At 41.0% G+C, this 25,531-nt stretch overlaps 2 protein-coding genes and 1 long non-coding RNA gene across 6 annotated transcripts in view; all 3 read right to left on the reverse strand.

Annotated features, from left to right (window-relative positions):
• gprc5ba (G protein-coupled receptor, class C, group 5, member Ba) overlaps positions 1-17,781 on the reverse strand; it is a 27,525-nt gene extending 9,744 nt beyond the window's left edge. Inside the window, exons 1-4 of one of the 4 annotated variants that reach the window (XM_015055466.1) lie at positions 17,746-17,781; positions 17,373-17,424; positions 17,037-17,127; positions 259-1,285 (exon numbers count right to left, since the gene is read on the reverse strand). In XM_015055466.1, coding sequence (XP_014910952.1) covers positions 259-1,285; positions 17,037-17,127; positions 17,373-17,404 — 1,150 coding nt within the window. In that variant the 5' untranslated portion in view covers positions 17,405-17,424; positions 17,746-17,781. Of the gene's footprint in view, positions 1-258; positions 1,286-11,315; positions 11,948-17,036; positions 17,128-17,372; positions 17,425-17,745 lie in introns of those variants that run through there. The other 3 variants (XM_015055467.1, XM_015055469.1, XM_015055468.1) reach the window with 3 other exon arrangements.
• On the reverse strand, positions 4,398-11,309 carry LOC106961627 (uncharacterized). The gene is made up of 2 exons (XR_001427811.1): positions 4,867-11,309; positions 4,398-4,732 (listed from the first exon to the last, which is right to left on the reverse strand). It is a non-coding gene; the product is annotated as an uncharacterized LOC106961627 (long non-coding RNA).
• A 3,571-nt stretch (positions 17,782-21,352) lies between the features above and the next one.
• On the reverse strand, positions 21,353-25,193 carry proza (protein Z, vitamin K-dependent plasma glycoprotein a). Its single transcript, XM_015055465.1, is given in 10 exon segments — positions 21,353-21,906; positions 21,995-22,112; positions 22,203-22,318; positions 22,925-23,053; positions 23,145-23,258; positions 23,328-23,352; positions 23,476-23,618; positions 24,124-24,255; positions 24,957-25,007; positions 25,010-25,193. Coding segments are annotated over 10 exon segments (1,533 nt in total). The 5' UTR covers positions 25,179-25,193; the 3' UTR covers positions 21,353-21,370.
• Positions 25,194-25,531: the final 338 nt, after the last annotated feature.

Genomic DNA, 25,531 nt, shown 5'->3' on the forward strand with positions numbered 1-25,531 from the left:
TTTTCAAAAAGAGGTTTAGGTTATGGGGTTTTTTTGGGTTTTTTTATGTTAAAAAAATTGCACTTTTTTTTTTTTTTTTTTTTTTTTTTTTTTTTTGGTTAAAAATATTCTGAATTCATTTTAACACTGAAAAAGTAAGCACTAATATACAACATTCAAATTTCAAAGGCATTTTTTATTCAAAGTCTGATGGCACATATATTTCCATACTGCCCAGATAAAGGATGCCCTCTAGAATGCTGAACGGTGGTGGTGTACCTGCTGTGTTCTCGTCGCTGTATCCGTAGCTCTGGTTATCCACAAACTGCCGGTGAGACAGAGGGATGTCTTCATCAAAGCTCGTCTCCCTCATACGTGTTGAGTTCTGGGAAGTGTCAAAGTAGTCTGGGGCGGTGGGTTGCGGTGGGGGTCTCAAGCAGATGTGGGATTCGGGAATAGCGTGGAAGATCAGCAGGAGCCAGCCCTGAGTCACCAAGGCTATCGCCAGTGCGGGGTTGTTCCACTCTGGGGACCTGCCGAGCCAGTCGTTACCATACAGGTAGAAGCCCACCCAGGCCACCCACAGCAGCAATGACAGCAGGCATGTCACCAGCAGCCAGACAGCATTGCAGCGCCACTGACGTGTTTTTCCACACAGAGCCAAGGAGGCGGCAGTAAGGGCAGCGAGAAGCAGGGCTAGCACGTAGCTGCAGGCTAATGAGAAGTCCAAAGGCATGTACTGACAGGCTGCTCTACCTTCCCTCAGCACGGTCAGAAGTAGCCACTCAGCGGCAATGATGCCCTGCACGGCACTCAGACCTAACGCCAGACCCGTTAGAGCACATCCGCCGGGGCTTCGGCGTTCTCGGCCGAGCCTGCGCAGACGAACCCCCTGAACCAACAGGCAGGAGAAGCAGACGGCAAAAAGGAGACCCCACAAAGCCCTACGGATCAGACAGAGAGACTCATCCTGCTCGACCAGGTAGGCAAAACTGAGGCTGAACAAGCCAAATATCCCCAGGAGCAGGAGGAGAATGGGCCCTACGCCACAGCGCTTCTCTGCTTCGCTGATGTGGCGCAGACGACACAGCAGGACCAGAGCGAGTAGGATGGCTGCCAACGTCCCACCGGCAGCCACAGATTCGACAGCTACGCCCCAGATGGATTCCAGGTCGCACAGGAGAGTGTAGGGTCGCCCGAGACCCCAGCCGCAGCCTCTTGGGAGAGCCTCGGAGTCGTCCGGATCCTGACCGTGGGCATGATGAGTAACAGCCAGCAGCAGGAGGAACACAGGTGGGAACGCCATCTTTGAGAGGTGAACAGAAGTGAGGATGGACAGGAAGATTGATGCAGAGCATGAGGGCAGAAAGTGGAGACAGGAAAAAGGTCATGAGTCACAAATGTTGGTGAGCCATTAAAGCTGAGCCGTCAGTCATTCCCGTAGCAATGGTCTGTCCTTGAAACAAAGCAGACGATCGGCTTCTGCTGCGTTTTAGAAATGGAACAAAGGACCAAAGTTTATGCTGGGTGACTGACTGAAGCTTCTCTGAACACACAAACAAACTACGCATTGTGTTTCACTGGTGGCAGGTTGTGGCCATTTTTCTTTTAAAATATTTTTACAGCTTTGGGGCAAAAATAGCAACTCTTAGAGTGCAAGCGGAGCTCAGATCTGCTGGCTTCAGCCTGTTCACCGTGTAAGACTGGCGTCTGAGCAGCTACAGCACTGGGAAAACAAGAGCTGCAACTTCATGAATATTTCCACGAAAAAAATACAGATACACTGAAAAGATTGTGACTCACTATCAGGCTTCTTGCAAGGTGTGAGACGCTGCATAATGCACTACACACAAGAACACCGCACCTCCAGCAAAAATACAAGTACTTGTTAGTACTTTTTGAAGTGTGCAACATCAGTGCTGTCAATCTAACACTTTGCCCTCTGTCAGGATTATTGCTCATATCATACACATACTGAGTTTTTTTTTTTCATTTAATTGTTTGTTGGCTTTGCAGAGATGATCTGTGCTGTCGTCTCACCTGACACACTGTGTGTTTTGTGGAAGGCTGATGTGTGTTGAACAGCACCACAACACCAGACAGATGAACATATCCTCTTGGCAGGTTGCTGTCACAAAATGTCCTGGCATTCTTTGTGAGCTAAACAGTCGGCTTTCAAAAAGTGCTTTCTGCTCTTTTCTATGCTTGCAGATAAGCTTTCGATTGTTTTCTTCAGGGAGATGTAACTTTGACATGAGAAATGTAATGGTGTCCACAAATTGACAACAGCAGTATTTGCATACCACATGAAGGACACTGGATATCCCGAGCTTTATCTTCCCACTCCCAGTGTCCGTGAGTCAGAGTGGGTTACGCAGGCAGACTGCTGGGGTGGGGGGGGGTAGTTCAGGATCAGATAAACATTCTGGTCACACATGCAGGCCTGCATGTCACTTATACAGACTAATACTTTGCTATAATGGGGAGACTACACAAAGAAGACAAACCCCAAAATTACAAAACCAGGGGTGAAACAAATACCTGTGCAATACCAGCCTCTACATGAAGTATATTTTGATAGTTCTGGGTTGGACTCACTTTTTTCCTTCAGGTCTGACTCAATTCTTCAAGGTATATCAATGTTTTATCAAGGTGTCAGAGATTTTTGACCGTATGGATATGATAGCATCACACAGGACAGCGACAGCAGTAGGAGTTTGTCCCACAATCGGTGGGTTGTCGGGTCGATCCCTGTTCTTTGCATAACTCACCTTCCTTTCCTGTGCCTTGCTCTGCCCTGCGGGGCACCATCAGTGTGTGAATGTGTATGTGACTGAATAGCAGGGGGATGCTCTGGAAAGTGCCATACAAGTACACACCATTTACAGTTGCTGCAGATTTGTTGGCTTCACACCAATTATGGGATCTCCCTTTCCTTTAAGATCTGGCCAAGTTGAAGGACACAGAGTACAGTGAGCACACCACCATGTTCAAGAAACCTCTTTGAGATATTCAGTGATGTCTAAAGAATGGTTAGTTGGTAACAAGGGGCCCCAAGTGTGCAAAACAAATATCCGCTACTACACCAGCATACCACCACCACTGGCCTGAACTGCAAAATGAATGAATTCTTCCATGTTGTTTTCCCCCAAGTTCTGAACATACCATCTGAATGGTTCAGCTGCAATTTAGACTCATTAGGCTCCCAATGTTTTTTAATCTGTTATCCTATAAATCAAGCCGTAATGTATAAATTTAGCCCCAGTTTCCTGTTTTTAGCAAAATGGGTTTGCTCTTCTGCTCCTGTTGCCCATCTGTTTGTACATGTTGTGCATTCATAGATGTTATTCTGAGTACCTTGGTATCTGTGGTTATTTGAGCTACGCTTACATTTCCACTCTGTCCATTCTCCTCTTCGCTTGACACCCACAAGGCCACCTGCTGTTTTCTAGATATTTTCCTCCCTTCCAGACCATTCTATGGAAACCCAAAACACAGTTGTGCCTGGCAATCCCGGCAGACAAGCAGTTTATGAAGCATTCGAACCAGCCTGTCTGGCACTAACAACCATGCCATATTCATTAAATCCCCTTTCTTTCTCATCCAGATGCTGGGTTTTAAAAATCTTCACCACATCCAGATGCCTAAATGCATTGCCTTGCGGGCATGTGATTGGCTGATTTACTAAAGTACAAGCAACTGTAAGCCAGTTCTAAATGTAGTATGCCTAGTAATGTGCAATAAAGGTTAAATTAAATTAATCACTCATGGTCTTACAAGGCAAACTGTAGACGAATTTAAACTTATACTTTATTATATTTCTATGTGGGGAAAACAAATCCTGTGCTTAGAAATAATTAATTAATCAATAATAAGGCATCAACAGACCCTCTGTTGTTTTTACCTTGAACAATCCATTTAGTCAATAAGAACTGTGTCTTCTCCTGCATCTTTACTGCTGGATGTCAATCACAGATACTACACTGTAGCTACCAGTCGTGGCACAGCGACCGTCTGTCCATATCTTCTGTGGTCAAATCATGAAACCATATTGTAATATTTTTGAAATGCACTTCCACAATTGGAACAAAAACAACAACAGGTTCAAAGGTCAGATTTCTACTTTTAGACTTAATGGCTTCAATGTAATTCTTCTTTATTACGTCCACTGCACTTCACCTCCCCCCTATTTATTTATAAGCTATAGCTATTTTGTGCCCCTACATCTATTTTGAACAGGCAGCTGTTGTTTTCAAGTGAACTTCCTAGGAAGCCCCAGCAGGCCTAACAGTGCAAGTTGCATGCATGTGATTGTGTACATGATTATCAATTAGGGGTCAAAACTCCCCCTTTTCCTTCTGTCGCCTTTCTGCAATACTGCATCAGCTCGAAACCACTTATTATTAATCCACCATCAGTCAAAGCTTTTAAGCACAGATTTATGCACAACGAAATATATGTGGCACATCACATCTGATTAGTCCTTCTTGTCTCTAAATTACAGAGATAGCGCAGCAGAGGACAAATGTAGGGAAAAAGCTCTCTCCTTCCTTATTGTATCTTCATCACCTTCTTTGTCTCGCTCCAACGACAGAGGCAATAAAGCCACGTAGTCAAGACGGATGCACAACAAGAGGCTGAGGCTTGCGTCCTGCACACTAGTGGCTTTTCCACTCACTCGTCCTCCTGCCCCATCACTCCCTCTTGCACAGATGGTTGCACTGGCTGCTTTTTGAGTGGGACTTGGCAGAACCTGTGAGCCGGAAGCCACCACAGGCCACACACACGCGCGGTCACATGAGAGCCATCAGCTGCACATGCATGTGTAAAATCCCACATGTTAAGAGTGACATGCACATGCAGCACATATGCTACTTAAGTCCTCACATTTCTTTCATATTAGTGAGCCGTGTGAAAAGGGAGGATGATATTGGCTGCTTATTATCGGCGGCCTTCTGCCTCGCCATGCATGTTCCTTTCTGTCGCCATTTCTGTTCTCCGTTTCAAATTCTCTGTTCTGCTAGACATCCGTGCCCCTCCTCCTTCAACACGCTACTCGTTTAAAAAAGACCTCCAAACACTCTTCATCTTCCCCTTTCTTCCATCTTAGATCCTTGTGGTCCTTCCTCCTCCTCCACTTCCTTCCACTTGCCTTTATTCGTTCTTTTTCTTATGTAATTCAGGAACAATCCAGCTCCAGCCAGTTCTGCTGCAAGTGCAAACAGCCGGGCGGCACTGAGCTCCTTTATTCTACACCTCACAAGGTTGCAAGCTTGCTTTTGTGCTGCATGCATGTCCAACATGCCTCTGTTGGCATGCTGCAGGTTTGACATTTAGCTTGGTTGCATGCATTATATGTCCTTATGAGGACAACATGCATGGTTGAAACACAAATCCCCATTGTGACGCAAATGCAGCATGCATTCTTTGCAGCACTGAACAGGAATACAGGCTCGAGGGGACAAATGTGCAGCACTGCAGTCATTCAGACGAGCTCCAGGCTGGACAGAAAAGGATGGGGGGCGGGGGGGAGCGTGATGAGTCAAGTGGTCCAGGACAATTACAGACTCCTATGATTATCAGACGCAACACACAGCCAGATGCTGTCTAATTACTGTGGTAACGATCAGAACGATTATTGCATTTTAACGACTTGCTTCGTGTCTTTCTGTTCTGCAGCAGTTTTGGCCATATTATTTCAGCAACACACAAAATATCAGTTTCTAAAAAATGTGCAATATTCGACCGGACCGCCGCTTACTCAGATGGAGGGACGAGTTATTAGCTCACAAGTTAATCACAAATAAAATGAGACCGTCAGTTTTGTGCTAAGCTTTTTTGACTTCTTCCAGGAGTGAAGTTGAGTTTACTGCCTCTGAATCATCATTCAAAAGAAACATGTCTAGTTTGCTTTCTGAGTGAAACAGCCATTGAGGGATGATTAATTATAAAAATGTCTAATTTACTTAAACCAATTTAATAAATGCTCCCTGCTAATTGCTCCGAAATGACTCATTAAATGAAGAGCAGTATCTACAGTGTATGTAATAACTCCCAGGCTTCCATTATAATGTTTCTGGGGGTTTCTCCAAATAATTTTCCGCAGTACACATTAGCTACTTTTGGAGAGCGGGGACCTTTTAATGATTCTGCCTGTTGAAGGAAGTTATCTTTTGTCTTTATGTCCTGGACAGATTACCAATGTCAAGGTACAATAAGGTTTTACAATTTTGAGACTGCAAAGACATTCCATCAAAACCTTCCTACAATTTGAAGCACTTTTGATGAGATGCCAGAGAAAGCACCGGGTTGACCAGAGGTTTTTCCTGCTGGAAAAAGCATAGAGTAACATTGTACACATTTTATGCCAACTGTTGCTGTGCACTACGTGTTAGCTGGCTGAAAGCTGTTAGTCCAGGTTATCATACTGTAAAAATCTCATACTGGCTCCATGTATGGGTGACATTTTGGCTAACTCAGTTTGGTTTGTTGGGGTTTTATTAGTTTCGAGTAGAGAAAGCATCTCTGTAGTGAAAGCTGTGCGTTATTTAGTTTAAATGTTGGTTGTTGCTCAGGAGGTGTGAAAGCAGAAACCGAAATAAAAACACACAAAGAAATATCAGTGTAGAAATATCCTAAACATTTGTCTCCTAGAAGTTAAGATGTATAGAAACAAGCCTTCACTGTGATAACCTTTATACAATAGATGTAAACACAAGATGGTTTTCAGTTTAGACTTGGTGCTACATCAAGGTATCCCAAGATTTTACATTGCCCCTCCCCAACATGTTGCTCTGCCATGGTGGTTACCAAATATTTTCCATATTACAAAAATGCTGAATTTCCTTTTGCAGGAAACAAAAGGAAAAATCAATCCCCATTGTTATGGCAACAGTGTTTTAAAACTACATGACAAACTACAGAAGCAATTTAAAAAAAAAACAATAAAACCAATGTTTTGGGTTATAAAAGATAGTGTTAGTAAATACTCTATATACCATAAATACCATCAAATGTGTTTATAATGTTATCACACTGACAGTGTAGAGGCTCACACCTAGACAGAACAATGGCAGAATAAAGATTTGTTCTGCCATTGAACAAACAGTGAAGCTGTTTGTTTTGCTGCAGCCTTAGGCCACATCAACTACTCTCAGGTTGATTTTTGTCTCAGATAAACTACATTTATCTGAGACAAAAGATTTATCCAAACGGACAAGCAAATTTTAATTGCTGCATAAATGCTCTAGCAAGTTAAAATTTCTCCTTGTACTTTTGTGCTACATCACTACAGAACTCTGTCATAAGTTAAGATCGGTTTGTAATTACTTAAAATTCTTTGCTTAGTGGAAACTACATCAGAAAAATCTCTTAGGATCTTTACCCTTATTATATTTTGTTTTTGTTTTAATCCCTTGTCAAATTTTGTATTATTGTTTTTTTTTTTTTTTGTCATTTCAGTTTCTGTATTAGAAGACTGACTTTACCAGAGAGAATGCAAACGTGCATCTTTGCACTGAAAACATTTAGCTCGTCTTTTGTCCTTTGCAGCAGCTAGTGAGATTTACAAAAATTCAAAATAAGAGGCAAAGGAGAGTACGGATGAGAAAATGTGGCAGTAGACTACCCACTAAAGTCTGAGTCATTTTAATTTTGAAGAAATAACTACACTCAGCTAAAGGTGCATAATTGTTCTTTTAATAATCTTAATGTAAATGAAAACAGATGAGTTCTTGATACAGAAGTTTAGGCTGCCAATTGTTCCAGGCTCCAATCTCGTGCAGTTTTTATGCTCTGCATGCGTAGGTTTCCTCTGAGTACTACTGTTTCCTCCCACATTCCCAAAATATGCTCACTTGGTTAACTGGTGCTTTTAAAATGAATGTAGGTGTGAGCAAATGTGGTCCTTTCCCATGGATTTTCTTCTTTTTAGACCAAGACATAATTGCTGAGTTTTGTAACATTTGGATGCAAACCTGCTTTTAAATGTAGAAGGAGCCTGGAAAAAATAAAAAATCCGAAAGGAGAAACGCAACAGATGATTAAATGCACGCTTAAAAAGAATGAGATATTTCCAACCTCCTGGGAGCCATTTTATGGAAACTGTCAGTGCACATATTCATCCCCTGCCTCCTCAAAGATCCCTGGTCCCCCTAATTATACCTCATTATCATGTGACTGGGCTTACAGCAAGACCATATGCTAATTGACTTCGCAATTAGCAGAGCCAGTGTTACACGTCCACCCTCTCACCCCCCCTCCCTCCTCTTCTATCATCATAACAGATACAGTATGGGATGACCGGTCGGATGTGATGGCACGCAAAAATGTGTATCCTGAGCATGCACAGCTCCGGTGTCATGTGTTCCGCTTCACTGCGATATGATTAAGCATCTTCAATTATAGATTGACATCCGGAAAGAGGATGAGTGGTGGGCTGGTGGGGGAGGGGGGTAAGAGGGGATCAGATTGGGTTTGAGAGCACGATAGTGATCAGAGGAGCAGGAGGAGCGAGGAACAGCCGGATGCTCGGAGGAGGAATTGGAGTGAGCCGCTTGCCGTGAGCATGAGTGTGTGTGTGTGTGTGTGTGTGTGTGTGTGTGTGTGTGTGTGTGTGTGTGTGTTGGAAGAGGGAGTGGGGGCATGAACACAAATGCATACATGAGAGATGAAGCAGCGAAGCTCCAACATATAACAACCTGACCTTATAAAAAACACATTTACAAGCAGTTCCTTACAAAAGGGACATTTTACACATCAGGTTCCTTTATAATCCATGAATGCTGCTTATTGGAATTTTATGAAAAATGATAAATGCTTTCCTAACTATATATAAATAAAATCATAAGCATGTGCTCTGATTTCCCTAGTCAGTCGATCACATTCAGAAGTCACTGTGTGTAATTTTATCTCACAATAAATACAGATGCTTTGTAATGGCCAGTTTTATTTCTGAACACATAGCATGGAGAGGTTTAAACCACGGTTAGGTTATAAATGAGTACTCCAAGCTGTGAACCACTCAGACAGCTCCGTTCAATCCATCATTTGAAAATGTAAAACAACTGCAAACCGACAACGACACAGATGTCCATCTAAACTGACAGGCAAGAGGAGCATTACTAACAGAATCAGTCGACAGACTCTTGGTAACTCTGGTGAAGCCGCAGAGATCCAGAGGTCAGTTAAGATAATCTTTGTGGATTATTGCCAAGAAGATAGTCATTGTTAAAATAAAATCATCAGAAGTTCAATTTACATTTTGCCACAGTCCTTCTGTTGGACAAGCAAACGCGTGAAAGAAGGAGTCAAATGAGACCAAAATGAAACTTTTTGGCCCAAAACACAAAACGTTGAGTGCGGCAGAAAGTCAACACAACACATCACCCAGCAAACACCATGCTTACAATGAAACGAGCTCACTGTGGAAGTGCTTTTATTCAGCAGGGACAGGAAAGCTGTGAAGACGGATTGAGCCAAACAAATAGGACTATCGTACTTATTGGAGTTCACAGAAAACCTGACACTAAGGCATAGGTTTACCTTCCAGCAGAACAACAGCTCTGAACGTACAGCCAGAGATACAATGAAAGGGCATAGATCACAGCCTAGTCCAAGTCCAGACCTAAATCCACTGGGAATATGTGACAAGAGCTGAAAAATGTATGTCCTCATATGCATGAAGTCCAATCTGACATAACTTGAGCTAATTTGAGATTTCAGTCTTAGTGCGACGCTGTTGAAGACCGACCCCAAAAGAGTTTCAGCTCTACATGCAGTGAAATGCAAGGCAATAGATAACCTTGGAGGAGCTGCAGAGATCCATAGCTCAGGCGGAAGAATGTGTTGACATTACATCCACAAATCTGGTTTGAAGAAAGCCATTGTTGAAAGGAAGCCAGTCAGAAATTGTGTTTGTAAATGGATGGAAGAGGATACCGACAGGACATTAGAGATGCTCTTTAACCAGTCTGACTGATCTACGGTATTTTGCACAAAAATGTGCCAGAACTTGTCTCTGTATGTGCAAAGTTGGTAAAACAAGTTGCAGCTGAGATTGAAGCAAAAGGAGATTCTTGAGTCTTAAGGCTGAGTGCATATGCGCGGTACAACAATTTCTATAAAATAAGTACATTTAAAAAGCATGTATCATTTTCTTACCACTTCATGGTGATTAGCTTGAGTTACCACATATAAATTCCAGTAAAACACATGGAAGTTTATCGTTGCAAAATGGGAGAATGAACACACTGTGTAGTAATCCGTACTGGGTACATATGGCTTCAGCCCAGAGGACACGGTCGTGTCATCTTTTCCCAAGAGGGGGCTAACTAACTGATGGATGCACAGTCTGATAATAAACAGCTCCACTCAGCTGAATATTTATTCATGAGGGAAAACAGAACACAGTAAAAAAAAATAATAATAAAATGAAAAGACCCAGGAGCTTTTGGAGAGCAAATCCTGCACTGACAACAGGCTCATATGTCATATATTGACCTACAGAAAGTCTGACATCCATTTCCATACAAAATGCCTCAGTCAAATTAGACTCTTATGTGCAGAGCTGGGAGGAACACATCCCAAGGTGTCTCCCTTTAGGTTTTAGCTGACCTGCAAGAACAGCTAAATGCAATCACACATTTAAAGTAAGCTCTTTCTCTTTTTTTTTCTTTTTTCTTCCCCCCCCCCCCCCCCTCATCTCGTTTAACAATAAAGGCCACATGGGAGGGTCCCTGGGGGTTCCAGAAGAGTGTGTTTGTTTGAGGGGGTGGGGGGGACAGCAGCAGCTATGAACCATTGTTATTGAGGTGCGTGACTGTGTGTGATCCAAAAATAGGGAATGGTATCCAGCCTCAAAGCTGGAGAATAGAGAAGTGATTGACACCCCTGAAACCCCCTTTCCTCCCCCCCCTAGTGTGTGATGAAAATGGAGGCGCAGCCAAAAGACATAGACGCCTTTATCTCCGTGAGAAAAAAAAAGTGCAAAAAACATCGACTGGAGCCCTAAACAGATTTGTGTTGAGGTTTTTTTTTTATTATTTTATTTTTGTTAAATGCACCATTACGAGCAAGAGCATATGTGTCCATACCGCTTCTCCGCGTCACACACCTATGCATTTGGTGCATAGACATCGCCGTTTTTCTCCCCCAAAATACTGCAACTGATGCGGCTCTTATCTTATTTACGACACAGCAGCCGGATTCCAAATAAAACCAGGTCTTCTTCAGGACATTTAAAACACAGACCTCTAAATAAACCAGGCGCACGGACGTCCACACTTCTCCCCCACCCCCACGACTGAATCAATCAGCATTCTACGTTCAGCACCTACCTTGATCGATGTAAACAGATGTGATCTAGTATAGAGAGGGATTCACCGTCGCCAGGTTTGATGGGATGCTGAATATTGTTTTAAAAATGTCACATTTCGGACTGAGCTCAGTTCGCTGGGTTTGATGCTCCTCTCCCGCTCCACATGGACTCCGAAGCAGACGAGTGCCCGGAGATTCAGCCAGTGTCCGCGGTCCTCGGAGCCAAAACAAGCATTGATGCAAGTCCGAACCGGAGAGGGTGTCAGGGTCAAAATACAAGACAGGTCCCGTATCCTTACAAAGAAGAAGAAGAAGAAGAAGAAGAAAAAAAACCTAAATCCTTTGTTTAACGGTGCGCATCTTCTCCAGGATAGAGAGATTGTAAACGAGTGAAAATCCCCCCCATAACAAACCGTGCCCCTCCTCCTTCTCTCTCCGGTTATTTTGCTGATTCTGTCTCTGAGTCTCCGGTTTGACGCTCGCAGTTCCCCGCTGCACCTCTCCCGACTGAACGCATCACCAAAACAGCGCTCCGCATAACGTGCGTAATGGTAATCCCGCTACGCAGCCAGGCGCGCACACAAGCACGGAAAGTGACATCTCTCCACACCCTCAGCGCGGACTTCTCTCTGTCTTTTCCCTGTTAAACCGCCTCACTCTGATAAATGACTTGTTTACTGGCATGTGTTCAGCTTATAGGTTACCTCCCAGCTGGAGACGGCGAGTCCGCTCCTAAAGCTGTTGTTTTTCAGACTAATAAAGTGTGGACGCTGTTGAATTTCCACCGAATGCCACCGCAGCCATTCAAACATATTCACAACTCTTGAACTTTCTTTCCCCCCTCCCCACTGGGATAAATGGATTTCATTGGAATCCAAAAGACAAAGTAGCGGATGGAGAGAATCTGTGAGCAGCACTTCTAAAGTCTTGCTGTATGTAATTTGGATAGGTGTAGACTTTGACTGGGTCACCAACACATACTTTGATCTATGCGGGTGTTGCAGCTCGTATTGTCCTGCTGGAAGGTGAACACCAATCCCCTTCTCTTCCATTGCAGCATCTAACATGTTTTCTTCATTTTCTTGCATTTAGCTACACATTCAGCGAGATTTGAACGCATCATTCTACACGAGTTAATTCATTCTAAGTTACTACTATGACTTTCAAACATTAACGTAAGTTTTATATTATTGATTTACGTTATTAATATTTCATATCCTTGCCTCGGGAGAAAAAAAAAATGCAATTTCATGCAAGCCATTGTTTGAATAGCATACATAAAAAAAAAATGTTTATGCTTCCACCGGTCATCTCAGAGGTCTTGACGCAGCAACAAACTGCTGCGGGGATTATTATTTCTCGATTTCATCACACGTTTGTTGCCACAGCTGCTCCAGTCCGTCTTATCTGGGAGGATTTCAGTGGTGACCCCCCCCCCTCCTCCCCCCACCACCACCGCCACTACTGCACCTCCTCCTCTCTGATTCTTGTTCTGCCTTCATCACAGCACGAATCTGTTGTCGTTTTCCTGCCATTTCAGTTCATAACAAACAGAAGGAGCCTCGTCACATCTATACAGGAAGCTGATATCTGTGCTGGATTTTTATCACAATTAATCCACCGATTGAGTGTTAATCCATATTTTGGACATACAATCGGCACCGGTCCAATTGTAGCAGAAAGTTATATGCACACTTACATTTGACACGTGCAGGTTTATTTATTTATTTATTTATTTTTTAATTATTTTTAGCTTTAATCTCTTGTTTTCCTGCTCTCCTTCTTTTCATACTCATAAATCCAGGCAAAAAGGGGTGACACACAGTCTCTGGGAGCAGGAAGGAGGCGTATCATATGGAATGGCAGCTGAGGATGTGAGACTAATGTGACAGGTGCAGCCTGAGAGAGTGACAGCATGGGAAGAGGGGGTGGAGGAGGGCCATGTGGAGGAGGGGTCAGTGCTTGAAACAGGAGGATTGGGAGAGATTAATGGTTCTTTCACTTATCAGCGGACAGGCCCTTGCAGTATATCACTGGTAGTGCTGCCATTCTCATTATCTTTATATGAGCCGTGGAAGATGTGAAAAGGGACAGGAAATCATTGAACAACCACACATATTTAATCATGGTAAATTGATTTCAAAGAAACATCCCTCATCAAGTTAAAATAATAAGGTAATTGAGAGGCTTATGACCATGTAATTACTGCACATGGGCATTACTGAGATAGCCAGTTAGATTACACATAACACTCTGATATATAGTGCCTGAAAAATGTGTAAAATGCTTTTTAAGTAAATCTCGCCCTGTCCAGGACCTTTTAATCAGCAAACTATAATTTCCTGCTTAGTTGCCATTTAAAATAGGAAAGGCAAGCAATCAGGCTCCTCAAGGTAAATGGATGATTCATGTGTTGATTTAATTTAAAAAGAAGAAGGAAGAAAAAAACAAACAGCTGACTCAAATCCAAAATTTACCCACATCTACAGTAAGAGAAATCACACAAAAAAAAGTTCAATATGATATTAGACTGCTGCAAATGAAGATTAATTTATTTTTGAAACCATTACACAGATTTATCATGAGTGCCTATGCAACAACTTTCTGCAAAGACTGGCTGCAGAATAGAGAGTAAAAAAAGTCTTTTTAATTATTTTCCAGTTTCCTTTTGAAGCCAGAATGCAGAAAATCTTTGAACATGTTTCATGTGTTACAAGGTGATTAGTCCACCTTTTCAGAATATAAAAGTTATTGCAACAGAAATCTGAGCCAAATACGTTTCTTTTCTTGGTATCTAACCATACAACCAGCGAAAGCAAATGAGGTGGACTAGCAGCTCATGTCCTCCAGGACATGTTACTGTGAAATAATCCCTCTAGTATGTCATGACGATCATGTGTGGCAGTCATGAGGCTGTCATACAGCAGCAATGACTTCAGTCAGAGGCTTCTTTACATTTGCTGCAAGACTGACTGCCCATGACTCTCTGAAGACACTGGGATGATATACATAGCAACATTTAATTTAGCTTTGGGAAATGGAACTGAATTGAACTGAATGTCAGACAGTGAGAAAAAGGATCATATGTCTTTTCATTGAGTGCTTGCAAATATCTGGTTTCAGCTGCTGTTTGTGTGATGTATTTTAGCTTCAGAAATTCACTTAATCTGTGAACTGGGAGCTAGTTTGTCTATATTCCAGACCTGATTGCTTGAACTGGCTGGTTCAGTAGAAATTGAACGCATACGTAGTGCATGTTCTCATCATTAGTTTGACGTTTAGACAAGAATGTCGGAGTATTTATAGCGGGTTCTACAGTAACTTGGATCAGAGTGATCACATGTGAGGCTCAGTCACTGACTAATATAGCCGTACTGACAGCCTGTACTAACTGTGGCTCAGCCTCGTGAGTTATTGTCTGTTAAATAAACCTTCTTTTGTACCAGAACAGCAGGCTCACAGGTGCTGTCCCGGTTTATTTTTGACTCATCTACTATATATAAGTTTGAGTAATCTCTCTCTTTCCATTCATATTCATTTGAGGTATGTCTTCTCCCTCCAGCCCCCCCGCTTTTCTTTCCTCTTCCTTCTCCGGAGGTTGCCTCGTCTCGTCGTCAAGGCCTCCTTTTGGCCTCCGCACAACAAACAGCGCAGTGACAGCAGGGTGGCCGACACGGAGACACGCACGCTGCATCTGTTTCCAGCAACTAGCATCACAATGAGATCCTGTGACCTTACAGGATGCATTAACTATGACAGGATGCAGGTGTCCAAATTAACAGGAAGAGTGACTAATTATATAGAGTAACTTTATTTCCATGTATGTATCCCACTTTACTCAGGCTGTAATGGAAACGATGTGAGTTTGAGATATCAGTGCTTTGTCAGGAGTTGTTCTGCTCTCATCTGATTCACAAGCTCAACAGATATTCCAGTTCTTCTCAGCCTTAACAATTTTTAGGAAAAACCGCTTTATAATACTTCTCACCAGCACAATGCAGTAGTGACCAATTTGAGACATAAAAATGTCTTTTTGGATTGTCAAATCTATCAGTTTTAGATGAAGTTGTAGCTGAAAAGCTTCCTTGTTTTATTCTCAACATATCCATTTCCATTCATCAGAGAAAAACTCCATGAAACTGGATTAAAACGCTTCAGGATCCATGTAGCGATTTATCAAAGGTTCTTTGTCCTGCACAGTGCTTCCTAAAACTGAAAAGTCACCATGAAACTTGCTACTTTGCATTAAGTACAGTTGTTATTTTTACTGTCTACGATTAGTGCTCACTTTTCCTTCTGCCATCAGGGACCAGCTGTTCGCTATTCAAAATATTAAGGGCTTTTTTGACATTTTAAGTTTTTTCATATAAAATCCTGCTGTGGAAATTCAGAATTTATCACCATGCTGTGCTACTAGCATAATCATACAGCTGCTCAGAAGGAAATACACTCTTGCTTTTTCCCTTAATGTTGGTAATTCAGTTAAGCGGGATAATCCAAATCTCATCCATCCGCCACCCTGTCTATTCAGTTCACACTCCAGTAGTTGTCGAGGTCAAGACTCCAGGCAGCAAAACAGAAGAAGCCAGGATGATGCAGATTCCAGATGCCCGAGAATCAAATCAACAAATAAATTGTATTGAAGAAGTAAAACATACTTTTTAGTTTCACCACTATAGGCATGGGGTTATCTGACCTCTTTGAAGACCTCACCATGCACCATATTTTCATTCAGTGAGCTTTGGAGATCCTTTAGTGAGCTTTTCAGGTCTCCCAGTGGCCCTATACACATGGTTTAACCCACAGAAGGTCGAAGTGGGGTCATTGGAATAAAGGCAACACCAGGATTTACCTTCCTGCTCTGTCGCCCAGTCTCTAGGTCCCACAATAATGAACAATGGTTTACTCTGAGTCATGAGTTGATTATTAATTTCAAGAGAACTAAGCTAGTCAAAAATGTGTGGTTCTCATATGCTTTAATTCTGAAATCTGGTGATGATCAATTACACTAATGTGATCAGTGATGTTTTTTGATGGCAATCTTACAATTTGAATCAGTAGCCAAAATATTGAGGCACTCAATAGGGCACTGGGACCCCAGTGCTTTATTGGGATCCCAGTGCCTGGGATGCCTTATTGTTTTGTCAATAAAGCACTGGGATGCCTTATTGTGCTGTCAAAAATACTGATAAAATTTGTTTTTTTAGGTCAAAATAACTAAATATTAAAACAAAAATTCTGAGTATTATCACGAGTTAACAAGAGCAGTTGATAGATAATACCTTATAAAGAAATTTCTAAGCATCTTTGCTCAGCTTTCCATAGTCTGGCTAAAATCAAAGGAGCCTGTTGCTATGAGACAACAAAGCTAACAGCTACTCAGCTGTGCAGATTTTTAAATGTGCCAAAATAAAGCATGTGTGCCATTGGCTTACTGTGATACACACTGTAATAAGTGCTAATAAATAGTTTAAACCTTCAACTTTCACCACAATTTATGAATGATAGCTATATTGGATACTAAACAATAGTATGTGACTTTAAAGTGCAAAGCACTTCACAAGTAGTATTCAGTACCCGTGTTGCTACCATATTAAAAGATCCTCCACCAATGAGTGGTACAGTAAATGCCAAAAAATGTCAAAGCAGTACTATTTTTTTTTACATCCACTAGTATTTACACATGCATAGAAAATAGTGAAGAGCTTACTGGATGTGTTAAATATGATTAAATTATTTACCCATGTCTGTCCATGTGCGACCCTTCTCTGTTTGTCTCTGGTCCAGTAGGTTGACTTCACAACAGACACACTCAGACTCACTGTACTTATTCTAACGAGAAAAAATAAATACATCAGTCCAACAGCTTCTGTCCCACAGTTACAGACTGCAACAGAAAGAGGGGCAACCTGAGTGTGATCGTATAGTCGAATGTAACATAAATTTACATCGTTAGTTTGCATAACTAATATTATCTTTAACACAAATAGCGATAAATATGTATGTTTTTAGTACAGGAACTATTTAACATTCAAAGACTACCACACAATTGGTAAAAAATTAAAATGAAAACATACCTCAGAGGGAAAATCAAGTTGATGATTACCATCAGTCCCACAGTTTCTGCCCCTATACAAGAAAAAAATAAAATAAAAAATACAACTACAGAGAAATGGTTCCCAATGAAGAGTTCATAGATATACAGATGAACATATCTGAAATGCACAACATTCAGTATCATAACAGTTAAAAGTAAAAAAAAAAAATAAAGAGTATAATAATAATAAAAATACATCAAACTTATATAGCACTTTTAATATAGACAAAGCATCTTTGTATATATTTTAAAAATGCTTAAAATATAAAACATTGCAAGATTACATATGAAACCCTGTATCTAACTAAGTTAGCCTCATGTTAAAATATAATACTTGTAAAGAAAGCACATACCACAGTTACAGATGGCAGCAGAAAAAGGGGATGAGCTGGCAGTTACTGGTTGCTATGGTAACCACCAACTGTCAAGAACAACATTTACCTATACAGCAGTAAATGTGAGGACAAAATAACTTTTTGACTAAACAAAATTAATTTGAAGAATGAATAAACCAGTTTTGATGATCTCCACATCTATATAATGTTCAAATATAATGTTGTTACACACACTTATTGTTTTCTATTTCATCTAAGTCGAATGCTCTATTGTTGTCCTTAGTTTTTGTGTCAGCTAAGATTAAACAAACTTGCCAGACACTCTAAAACTATCTTGGAGAGACGAAGTTCAGTCAAAGGAATATCTGGCTAGACTTCAGTGGGACCTGAAATGGTAATGCACCTTTGTGAATGTAGTTGAGCCAATGGACATAATGAATATATTTTAGCATGCTGTTGTGCTCCAAGTCTGTGAGCAAATGCTGCAGAATTGCTGCTAAATATTGGCTTTATGAAAAATTCATCATGAGCAAGTTGGTATGCTGGCACATTTATCCCCAACTGGATTTAAAAATAATAGCACAGAGTCATTCCTTTGTCTCCAGGGTCCTATTCCTCCTATGTTTATATAAAATTCATAAGGCACATAATGGGAGACTCTCAAATAGTCAGCAGAAGCCTCCAGTCTCTTACATAACTTCTGCCTGGTCAGATATGATCCAAAATGCTACAGATGATTCTACAAAAACAGATAAATATACATTAGTCATGAAGACTAAGTCCTGGTTTTGTAAAGTTTTCATCCAAAAACGTGTTAATTATTTAAAGCTAAACTCAGCCAAGAGAGAGGAACATAAGGCCCAGTGAAGATGGACCCATTTCTACTGTATATGAGTGTTTTACATAAAGAGAGATATTAGTCTATAGCAGTGTTATATAAAACCTTTCAGCTTGTCTAATTCTTTTGCTTTCAAATTTTTCTTTCAGCCCAAGCTATAACCTCTTGAGGTCTAGTTTTACCTCCACCCGTCTGAACAATTACCCAGTGAAGTAGAAGCCGCTCTGTCTGGCATGGGCTAGAGTCTGAATGGGGGTGGGACGAAAGGAAGTAGCTTTTCCATTGATTTAAACTAAGAGACAAGCTAATGTAGGATAAAAAAAAAAAAAAGACTGGGAACATAAATTTTGAGAATGGACTTACTGGAAAAGATCGGGTGACGTGTTTGAGCAAGTAGTAATGAACTAAGATGGTCAGGTTTTCCAACAATGAGATGTTTTTTGTTAGTGTGCTTTCCAACACACACAAAATACATGCAAGAATATGAGGTCACAGCATGTGACTGTTGTTGGGTTTGGGGGGAATTAAGGATTACTGAAGTTGTGGGATTTGGTCAGATGTGGGCTCTGCTGACGTATTCAAGAAAAATTTAGTTTCCTTAAAAGTTTGTCATGACTTTTTCCATTAATAGGAATAGCATCGCCATTTACTTTGCAGCCCTTGTGATCGGGTTGCTAGTGTTTCTCAGTGTTTCTCAGATCTCTCAATATGTCCACTCAAAGACTGGCTTCTGTTCAGCATCAACACTGCAATCACCAGATCGTTTTTTATATAGTTTTGTTGGCTAATTGTTGGCTAATGTCAGCACTTTGTCAGTTTGTCAGATAACTCCCACATAGCCCATATTGTAACTTTATTTATTTTATTTTTTTTCCCACATTTTGCCTGGTTTCAACTATAAACTTTAGTTTATAGCATTTTATTTCATTGGACAAACCGATGTCCAATGTGAAGGGAAAATAATGCATAATTCTCAAAAATGTTTATACATATAAACTCTGTAATCTGGGGAATTAGGATAAGTGTGGAGCTGTATGTCTCTACAAATTTTGCATATCTGCTGAATGACCTTTCTGCCCATTCTTCTTTGCAAAAAGTATTGTCACAGATTCTTGACTTGATTTCAGTCTTGACTTTGACTGGGCCATTCTAACATATAAAATGTATTAGTATTAATTACAAAGTGTGATATGTCAGTATTAATTGTATATATATTCATATAATCTTTCGTCTTTCTCGGTTGAAAACTGAACTGGTAGAACCGGAGAGCAGGACCACACTCAGGAAGGAAGGTGCTCCGTCAAATGAATCTCCTCTGGACGGCCCAGTAAAGGAGCACGGCCATTTTTTGGGAGCGAGGAGCCATCTCCCTGGTGAGTACCATGGCAACAGCCAGCATAGGCCCCAACTTTCCGAGATGTTCTTTTCAAGCTCCCAATCTAAAGTGGCAGGCCAGTTTTTTTTTTTTTTTTGTTATGGGCCTTCTATTGCTTTCAGTCTCTCCAGCCCATTCTTCTGTTTCTTTTTTTTTTTTTCTTTGCCTGCATGACATGGCCCCAGCCTTGTTCACCAGCCCATCGAGGCTGTGAGAAGACTGCTGAGGGTGAGTGTCCGTGGGAAAATGTTGCCAGACAACACACTGGTATGTGACAGTCAGGCCAGGCTAATAATGTCTATGTGGGACAAAATGGGAAAACATTACCATGGACGGAGCAACTCAGGCCAACTTTTTTGAATGGGTAGTTCTTATTACTGCTAAATTATATTTTGTTTATTATTGATCTTCTTCTCTTTCAAAGTTTCTCTGTGGAAATCTTAAATAAATCCCCTGATTAGCTAAGCTTTGATAAAGAATGTGTGCTGATTCATGTTTCCATTTCATCATTACAATGGTTTAGTGTTCATACTTTGCTTAGTCACACCTAAACTTTGTTACAAGAAACCTGATCTGTTATATTTAAAGTGGTCTTCATGCTTTATTAAGGTTTTTCAAAGTTTATTTTCTATGCTTTGTTTTTTTCGCTTTTCACTTCTGCTTTTCTTGATAGTTTGCAGTGTGCAATTTGTGCTTCTAAAATGAGAAAACTGCATAAAAACGTTTTGTTTTTACCTATGTTTGATATTGGAGGACAAAAATCTGCGTGAGTGGAAATACTTTGTCAGTAGATATTTTAGGAACAAGCAGAGACTGTAGTATAGATTAGATTGTTTTGTAGAATATTAACATACATAATGTTGTACATTAATATCCATATTTCTGACCTTGGCAGTCACCTGATGATTGAACAATATCTCAGATATCCATAAATCTACAAAACTGCTTAAAACCATTTTACATTACTATAAATTAGAGACACCGCACTATAAATTGGTCTTGGTTTTATGGTTTATTACATTCATAAAACTGTGTTTACCAGGGCTTCTTTAAGGTGCAAGTCAACCATTACATTGTTGTTGAAATAACATAACTTCAAAGGTATTGGAAAGTATGTTCACATCACAAACATGCTGAACAATTTACAGGTCATACAACCTCTGAGTACTTAACACATGCAAGAGGAAAGCTCTTTACTGACGTCAACAGAGAGCCACCTTGTGGATAAAAGATGAAGTGCACAGAGGAAGAAAATCCAACAAACTCCAGTGTTTCTTATGTTATGGATATTTTAAAAATACACACGCAGAAAAGCTTATGACTGAGGTTAAACAAAAAATATATAGAACAGATTTCCTGTTTAAGTAATTATTTACCTGCATTAAGCTAAATTCATAATGAAGCTTGATGTGTTCCCTCGCTTCACCTTTCTAACGTGAACCCATCAACGTCTGCAGCCAGCTGAGGTGGCGGGACACTTTTTGGAAGATGTAGCCTTTGGTGCAGTCAGCCCCTTCTGGCTTACTCACCACCCCTGTGAGAAACAACACATCCCTGTACATTGTGAGCAAGGGGCTGCCCGAGCTCATGGAGCAGTCGGCTTTGGCCCGGGCAGCGGTGCAGCCCATTTTATTGGTCATCAGGTTGGGGTACGTTTCCATGCACTGAGGCAGCTTATTGTACACCAGCTGGTTTATAGTGAGCTCGCCCTGGAGACTGGACATCTGTGTGGATTCCTTCCAGCCGGTGACAACAGCCGGCAAATCTCCAGACATTAAGATGCTCTCTGCGAAGTCTTTCTCTGGCAGACAGGCCGCGACAACATGTGGCTTAAAGGTTATGCGGTCGCGGAGCTCTACCACAGCCAGGTCATTTTCAGGACGGTCTCTCACGTAACGAGGATGGACGTGAATTAGCTTCACATACAGCGTCTGCTCTCCGTCTTCAACGTTGCTGCTGCGCTTTCCTGACGAGACAATGGAATGGACAACATCGGTTTTTGGTGTTGTGCAAAGCACCGAATTCAAAGAAGCGTTAATGTTCACTACACTTACCAACTGCAACCTTGAAGGAGCTGTATTTATTGGCGCACTGAGCTGAAGTCAAGACGAGGTCCTCCTTCAGAATTACTCCACTACAGAAGCCCTGAGACTCTGAAGTCTTCAAGAAAGCCTGGTAAGAAGATCGAGATACTGTGTGAACACAAAAAGGGCATCTACAGGAGTTTGTGCAAGGTGGTCCATTAGAGTAGGCTCCCCTTACCTGCCAAGGACACTCGGATACCGTACAAGAAAGTCCATCAAAGTCACTGGAAGAAAGACTTGACTGTCTGTTCTTCCACTGAGGCAGATAGTTCACCTGACCACACGGGTATCTGACTAACAAGGGAAGACGGTTCTGATTAGATTAGATTAGTAAGCTTCTGTTGGTAAAGACACTCTTACATGTATTTTAAGGAAGCACCTCATACACACTGTTTTCTTGTGCGACATTTTGAAAATCTACGAAAAATTTACAAAGTTATCAGGAACACAAATGTGGACCTCTGCAGGTTTGGTTTATCTTTAGGTACAATTTCCAGATGTCTACAGGTACCACATTTATCACTTCAAACGATTACGATAAGTGAAATCCACGAAGTAGTTACCTTTAGTTTTTACAATTATACTATATTATTATACTGCAGCATAAAAAAAAAACTATTGAGAAGCTTGGGGAAGGAAACCCAAGACATACAGGTTAAAAGTTTAATTTGATTTAATGCCAAACAATGTCAATAAATTCTTTGTTAAAACAAAATGTATCTGCTTTTGTCTCCTACACAAACTGGACTGATAGGTTAATTTACTGACAGTCAATTTATCCAAAATACATTTTAGGTGAAAATAGATTACTCAAGTAAGTATAACCTATGGTAAGTAAGTAGGAAGCTTAACTTTGTCTTAGTTGCAAAAAATACACAAAAGGAAAAACTGACAATATACCTGCAGCTTCACACTTGACCTTGTCTTTGACCCTCCAGCCTCGGGCACAGGAACACTCGTAGGACGTGTAGCCCGGTTTGCAAAACTGTGAGCAGCCCTTGTCCTTTTCCAGCGTGCAAAGAGTCTCATCTGGTTTGCAGAATGTAGCAGAGTGTGCACACTAATGTGTAAGTAATAAACAAACAGCAGTTTTTACATGATGCCTACAACAGATCTGCACCTTTTTCACAGTGGACTCCCGTGAAACCTGACTTGCAGACGCAGTCATAGCCTCCAACACTGTCGGAGCACATGGCTCCATTCTTGCAGGGCTTTTCAGCACACTGGTCTCCATCTAACAGAGAACACGTTTGTGAGAAGAGGCAGCGCATTGTTGAACACAAGGTTCTTTAATGTAACTTACCAATGTAGACAGACCAGAAAATGTCCTGGAAGAAAAATTGCACATGATGAGCGAGAAGCAGGCGCGTGAAAGGTCTTATCTGTCAGTTCTTAGAATGAGGACGCTTAGAGGAATTTAAAATGAAGGGAATACACAGCAAGCTACTAACCGTGCGATACGAGTCCTGGAAATACTTCCTGGCTTCCTCATAGCTGCACACCCTCTCCATGCAAGCCTGCTCCAAGTTGGACGCTCCAGCATTTCTCTTCTGACGGGAGATCAGCGAGGTGGCCTGCTGCTTCTCCAGAAATACTGAGGGAACAGTGACTTTACTCAGCAAGGCCAATTCATGTATAGAGCCAGTAAGCTTCTTTGGAAATTAGCAAATTTTTTGGAAAGGAAAGATTCACATTCTGTAATTATTGTATTGTAGAACGGTTCGTGCACATTACAAATAGAGGGCAAACAGTCCATCTTATTCTAGTTCTTTAAAATATTTTTTTTAATATTTGTCGATCTCAGCTAAAGCCGGTCTGCATTTACACTTCTAAATAGCATCTAAAAACCCTATTTATTATTGTTATTATTTTATAAAACAGCTGAAACATGTTGAGACATGAATAGGGATCGATCAGGCTGTGACAGGGTGAAAGAGGATAAGTTTTTGTTCATAAATATAACATTTTAAGAGTAGCTGTGCTTCTGTTTACTTAATGCCTTTCACAGGTCAGTGCTACAGATGCTGCCATTTTGTATTTATTCTGACCCACTCTTGAGGCTTACAGCTCCATCTGGTATTTGTGGTGGCCTTTTTCACCTTTCTTGGGGGTCTGAATGGCTGTCACTGCCCCGGCAAGGAGACAGAGCACAGCAGCGTATGTAGTGGAAGAACGCATGGTAACAACCCAGACGTCTGACGTGTCGGTACCGCAGGGATCGATGTGCAATCCTGGAAACACAACAAGAGGATAACAGCTATGATGATGAATGCAAAGAAAAAAAATCTGTTTATCTATCCATCATTGATCATCCGTCTATTCATACACACATACATCCTTACAGCTTACCCACTATAAAATCATTTTACACAAATTCATAGTGATCCGTTGTATTTCGACTTTAACAGTTGCATAAAAACAAACTAAATGAAATCTGAGGAAAAGGACTTAATTTATTAGAAATACTATATTCATGATTTCATTTTTAAAACTTTGCAAGGTTCATTCAGGTTCATTCAATATGATGTTTTTATCCACATTTCATGGAAATATTTAATGCTAGAAATTTGACCTCGTATCTTTTGTATACAGATGTTGATGAGAGACATCTGACATGATTCAGCATCCCATTGAAGGGCTTCTATGATTGTGACGCTTTATTTTATTATATATTCTGAAACAAATAATCTGTCCATGCCTCACTCATTGCGAATATACTTTTTAACCAGCAGCTTTCTTCAGTGCGACACAAAATCTGCACAAGTTCTTTTTTAGTCATTTATTGCGCAATTTTAGGGGGAAAACCCCTGTGATATAAAATACATATCTCTCGTTTGTTTTTGACAGGGCGGGTTAGTCTAGCAGGCCGAAAACCGTTTAACATTGCCGACAATGATGACAATAAAAAGCGAACAAGATACCCGATACTTACTTGGAGAAACAAAATCAATCAGTGACCTGCGTCTTCCCCCCCCTTGGTTCTGAAAAACAGCAGGAACCCACCAGACGAATTCGGGCCTGTCCGTCCAAAATAACGGGCTCTGGTCACATCCCAGACATCCGCCTTCTTCTGTTTACCATTTGTAGTGCTTGTAATGACAAAGAGACGCCAGTAGAGGACACTGTTACACAGTGTTGAGACAGGAGGAGCCATGACAGAATCTGACGCGATTAAGGAGTTACAGTGAACATTAATGTAAACGATGTTACCATTTAAAACGGGTAGTTTTATTCTTCATAGAGACCAAGAAGCTAGTCAGAGTTGGTAGATGGATAATTCCACAGCAATAATCAAAGAAAACTTGTTAGAAAAAAAAATAGCAAAAATAATTAGCTTAATTTTCGTTTTTAGTCCAATCATCAGGTCATCATACCTCACAAAGACAACAACACTAAAACACTGTATACAATGTCTTTGTGAAGTCATCATACCTCACAAAGACATGAGAATGTGACATGATTTTATGTTATTTTCAGAACATCAAACACACAGTCTATTTGTTCAAC

The sequence above is a fragment of the Poecilia latipinna genome, unplaced genomic scaffold (assembly GCF_001443285.1).
Source record: "Poecilia latipinna isolate Pla-1442-1.1 unplaced genomic scaffold, P_latipinna-1.0 Scaffold1317, whole genome shotgun sequence".
NCBI classification, from domain to species: domain Eukaryota; kingdom Metazoa; phylum Chordata; class Actinopteri; order Cyprinodontiformes; family Poeciliidae; genus Poecilia; species Poecilia latipinna.